The sequence below is a fragment of the Atta colombica genome, unplaced genomic scaffold, assembly GCF_001594045.1.
Source record: "Atta colombica isolate Treedump-2 unplaced genomic scaffold, Acol1.0 scaffold203, whole genome shotgun sequence".
NCBI classification, from domain to species: domain Eukaryota; kingdom Metazoa; phylum Arthropoda; class Insecta; order Hymenoptera; family Formicidae; genus Atta; species Atta colombica.
Genome location: NW_017259298.1, coordinates 1 through 5,636, shown reverse-complemented (window position 1 = coordinate 5,636; position 5,636 = coordinate 1). Strand labels below are relative to the sequence as shown.

The 5,636-nt window shown below is 34.7% G+C and overlaps 1 protein-coding gene across 1 annotated transcript in view; it reads right to left on the bottom strand.

The window, feature by feature from the left end:
* Positions 1–2,312, bottom strand: part of LOC108687247 (thioredoxin-like protein 1) — a 4,484-nt gene extending 2,172 nt beyond the window's left edge. The window contains exons 1-2 of the mRNA XM_018192919.1: positions 2,049–2,312; positions 858–1,137 (exon numbers count right to left, since the gene is read on the bottom strand). Coding sequence (XP_018048408.1) covers positions 858–1,137; positions 2,049–2,146 — 378 coding nt within the window. The 5' untranslated portion in view covers positions 2,147–2,312. The remainder of the gene's footprint in view (positions 1–857; positions 1,138–2,048) is intronic.
* Between the last annotated feature and the right edge of the window lie 3,324 nt (positions 2,313–5,636).

The window sequence follows — 5,636 nt, the reverse complement described above, 5'->3', positions numbered from 1 at the left end:
ATATTTGCATAAGTAAAATTTTAATCGCTCATTCAACAGTTTTTTTTAAAATTAAACTATAAGAAAATATAATTTAATATCATTAAATTAATAAAATAATTTTCATTATTGCATAGAATTTTTTATTTTATTAATTTTCTTTTAATAAAATTAGAAATTAGAGGTACATGAAAAATTTTCCATAAAAAATAATACATATATGTAAACTCAGATTTTTTAAAAATCTTTTCTGTTTTAAGAAAATCTATGCCAATTCTAGACAACAAAATTGAATATTGTGGAAGTCTCATATTATAATCCTTTTGTGAATCAATTGAACGTTTACAAAGTTTTCTGTTATTCTGCTAATCAAAATAAAGAGAACTTTTGGAAGACAAATACGTAACATTCAGTGCATATGCTATTAATATAAAAGAGGATAATAAGAAGAAACTTTACAATAACTAAACAATAAATTTTTTTATAACAAGATTCTTTTCTTCACACAAAATGGACAATTGAAATAATTGTTGCCACAACCAGAAAAATTTCTACTATGGGGACTTAATAAAAATTGTAAATTAAGATTTTCTCTTTTCAGCGCGCAACGAAGTTTTGAAAGTATAAATATTAAAAAAATTTCGTTTACCATATAATTTATCGAGAAAAATATAATTATGAAACTACACAACTAATTTGGGCGTCAGACTAAACTGAAGTAACCGAATTAATTTCCATAGAAAATTCTGTCTGTTGCAAATTGGTTACAACAGCAATCAGTGGCAAGCTTTTCATTGGTACTTATTCCAGTAAAACAGAACCACAGCGAGTAAAATCATTCCGAAGATATGGTAGTAGGCATTTTCGGTGTTTCGTACATGGCCGGGTAGGGAATCTGCAACCGAGTCGTCCGCGTCATCGGCATCACCACTGCCATAGAACTGCTGAATCTTGGATTCCAATCCCGCTGGATCCGCACCTTGGCAGTGGCCCAATCTCGTACGTCTGCGATAGAAGATAAAAGTGGGCATCGCGCTGACATCCTGCATCGAGGCGGTATCCGCGCATTTGTCCACGTCCACCTTCAGGAACACCGCCTTGGAATACTTGAGAGACAATTGCTCGAATATTGGGGCGATTCTCTGACAAGGCCCGCACCTGCGCAAACCGGGCAAGACATATTAATTAGTGTGAATCATTTCTTGTTCTGTAGTACAAACATACTATTCAGTATAACACAGTAAATCTCCACATCTTTATTATTTGTCACTGTTAAATAAAGATGAAAGGTTCATTGATACTTTGTGTCTCTTGGAAAGCTCCATAAGAGATATGAAATTATAATATATTAATACACTTTTCTAGAGGTGGTAAAATCATATTTTACTCATGTTTTAAAGCGTATATATATATATATACACACCCTCTCTAGATTTAAAAAAAGAAAAATTATTACAAAGAATGTAAGATTCTGACTCATAATTTTTATTTTAATTTCTTTGGAAATGAAGGGATTAAAATAGACTATAAATTAGTTTGGTTTTAAAAAATTATAATTTCATCAAAAGTTATGATCAGTCAAAAAACTGATTCTTTTCAAATCATAATTAAAATTCAAATAATATTATACATTATTATATATAATAAAAGCTTATTAAAAAAAAACAAGGTAGATCAAGTATATCCGACAAAATAACAGATGGTTTAGGAGATTCAGAGATAAAGAAAAAAAACAAAGACATAGGTAAAAAATTTATTTCACGATGTCACAATTATATTTTTGTTAAGAACAAAAAAGGAGTGCAAAAGCTCCTATTATCGCATTCTTTAAAATCGACAAACTTCTCATTTAACAGAAAATTAAATTCTTACTTTCAACTTTCTAATTTTGACGACGAATCTTTTCGAGGTTGATTAAGAAAATATTAGTTGTATTCGAAGAAATGCACAGATCAATACACAAGCGTGTAATGATCAAGAACATGTGTAGATACATGTTAAAAATTCCAGAACTGTAATACAGTCGAATTAACAGAAATTAATGGGAGTATAACCTAAAAGATGCTTACCAACTCGCTGTGAAATCTACGACGACGAGTTTTTGCCCGGCATTTGCCAACTCGCCGTTGAAATGACGATCGTCGTTTATTATTCGTACCGCTCCCATTATTTTGATTGTGTGTAGTTTCAATTACATTAAATTCACCACACCGATCAAGCTATCCAATGTTTCCACTACAATACACTTCACAAAACTAATCGAGATTATCGAGATATCAAGATTCCTCAAGAATGACTGGCAGTTCACAAATGAGTATTAATGGCTGCGTTCAGCAAAACGTTTATTTTACAACTGTTAGAAGTTTTCTCCGCGCTGATTGGGTTAGATCAAGAAGAATGATCCAGCAGAAAATCATAAAACGATTGCAAAACTATCGTGTTCTGCTGAACTTAACAAATGGCTTCATTTAATAGAGAAAGGCTAAGGATGAAATTATATGGTGCGGAAAGTGATTGCGAAATAGAGAAAGTGTCACAGAAGCAATCAATCAGTGTTAATCTGTGTTATTCCGATTTACGTTCCAGGGGGAATTCGATCGGAATCGATTCGACATGAAGCTATAATGGAATACAGAATTCGTGGTTTCGGATGCTGAAGCGGCTACGATTGATTTTGTCCAGGTTGCTGAGTGGCTAAATTCGAGTGCTAGAAATAACATGCATTCTTTTAGGCATCGAGCAGGATGTTTAGGATATAGCAGTTCTTGCAGTAATTCGTTCTTTTAGCATAACTGCGCAGTCGACTGCAGCGCAGATTTTCGTTCTTTTGGCAATGGATGCGCAGTGGATACGCAGACGATTAGAATTAGCTGGTTACGAATCTAATGTGGTCGTAAAAAGAGAGAGACAATATAAAGAGTTACAAGAGAAAATATTTATTAAAATGGCGATGAAAACGTATATTTTTATGCTGAAGAATCGCCATAAGATGAAAAACAACTATTTACCATTCACTCTTTAATTAAGGTTAGTTAAATATATATTTCAAAACAATTCATTTTAGTACATTGATTACCAGAGTGATAATTATTTCTTACGCAAGAGTAGTCTAATTTAAATTGGATTACGAACTAGGAATTAGAACTTGCAATTATTAACAAAATTAAGAATTGAATTAGCAAAAGAGAGTTGTGTTCGGAAATTTAAAATAATAATTCACACGCAGTGCTTAACTTAGAGCGACGAAAGTGACAATGGAAGAAGGTTAAATTTCGCGCGCGTCCACTCTACTCACTCATTGTTGCTCTTCTGATCTCTTATGGACGTCCCTAAGATTCCTTTCCAATGATCGTGCCATCGTGGTAAGTGTGGGAGAAGGGTCAGGTACGTTCCAAGAGTTGTTCGCGTGTACCATTGGGAGTTAGTAAGTTTGTTAGTGAGTTTGTTCGGAAAAGTATTTGAACAAAAATGAAATTATTGTGGACTAGACACCGAAAAGTGCTAATTGGTTATTAGAATGACGCATTCTCTATTCCGCAGCGCTTTATCGCATCGAGTGATTTCACTCTAAAAAAGCTGATGGATTTAAAGTTCAGAGCATAGACACAGTATATGATGCACTTATACTGTATGCACAAACCTTTGCATAAAGCAGTATTTACAATGAGATTTTGAGACACAAAATTTAAGCCTAAAGCTAAATGTTGCGGAAATCGATTCGACGGCTCTAATGGCCGTAGCACATTCTTGCATAACAAATAATGCAGTGAATAAGAGAATCAATCAATCAAAATTCTTCTTTTTTATGAAATAGGAGGAAAGGAAAAATTAAGATTAGTTGATTCGCTTATGCACAATGCGTTATGAGTCATGCAAAAGGATATGCTGCGACCTTATGACCATTCTATATAATAAGATATTAGTCATAAATCAGAAGCTGGAAATTGATCATTACGACTGTGATTGGTCAATTTCCAGCTTCTGATTTATGACTAATGATTAATTATAGAATACGTGTTAAAGCGGGAAGCAAAGTCGTGTACATAATGCATAAGAAAATAAACCAATAAAAGATCTCCGTTTACTTTCTTTCGATGAAATAAAGAACTCTGATAAGATGATTTTTCTTGATGTTTCATATTTTATAGGTTATGCAAGAGTCTATGCTTTCGGCTTTAGCCTTGAAAAGTATCGCATAGAAAAACTAGGGATGTACTATAGTATTTGTAACGTATACTGTACCTTTATCCTAGATTTTTCTATGCAATACTTTTAGAAGAATAGGAGTTGCGACATCACGGATGAAGAAAGAATTGACAAATCGCATTGATTATGTGACAGAATTGTTTAAACATGTTAAGAGGCGGTACATAATGATAGGAATAGAGAACAACATAAACAGAGAATAAGAATTTCAACTTGTCGGAAATCATGAAATGTGTAACTCAACTTGCAAAGGGTACAGACATTTTTTTTGATATTCTGGAAGTCAATATCTGTATTAGTCCTGATAAACGCTCATCCAGTGTCGTTGGCACCTTAGCGGTTCAAACTAAAATTTGTATTGATGGAATTGTCAAGTTAGTATGCGCAAATCCGTTGGTCCCGCCCCGAAAGAATCGTTCAAAAGTTAGCCATTATATTCTGGGTAGATTAGGCATTTAGATTAAGTTAGGTTAATTGATTTGCTGAGTGATATATGATTTTTTTTTGCATTTTCGGATGGAACCAGCCTGGACCGGCGCTCATCCGTTGGAATTTTTTTTCTATTGAGTACCGTTCCGGAAGACGATATTTCTTTCGGTAATATTTCGCGAACGATTGGACCTAGAGATTTGGTGTCTGAGACAATGTTGTTGCATTCCGAAAGACGCGTCGAATGCCGTTTGAACCATCTATTTATCTCTTTTCGTTCAGGCTGTGTACTTTGGGAAGGTGATGTTTCGGTGAAATTTTTCAAAGTCCCGAAAAATCGGAAAAATGGAAAAAAAGTCGACTACACAAATCGACTCAGGAGGTCGAGAAACGTACATTGGAACTATAAATATGGGACAAAATTTTTGAAAATTTTTTGGGGGACTTGGAATTATTTTGAATTATCGAAAATTTTTTTATTACTGAATCCAGAAGTATCGGTCTGGATCGGCGAACATCAATAGGAATTTTTTTCTATCGACTTCTGTTCCGGAAATAACATGTTTGGAGGGGCGTATATCGCGAAAGGTTGGACCTAGAAGTTCGATCTCTGAAAGAATATTGTTGTACTTTGGAATACGAGTAGAATGCCGTCGGAACCATTTTTCTATCTCTTCTCGGTCAGGCTGTGTAGCCTAAGAAAGTAGAGTTTCGGTGAAATTTTTTCAAGTTCCGAAGGAAAAATCGGAAAAAAAGTTGAATCAGGAGGTCGAGAAATGAACTTTGGAGATATAAATTTGGGATGGTTTTGAAAATTTTCTGAAAATTTTTCTAAATCCCATAACCCTCAAAAATGGATAAAAAATGGGGGTGACGAAAAGATTAGGTCGGGTCGGGTTAGGTCGGGTCGGGTTAGGTCGGGTCGGGTTAGGTCGGGTCGGGTTAGGTCGGGTCGGGTTAGGTCGGGTCGGGTTAGGTCGGGTCGGGTTAGGTCGGGTCGGGTTAGGTCGGGTCGGGTTAGG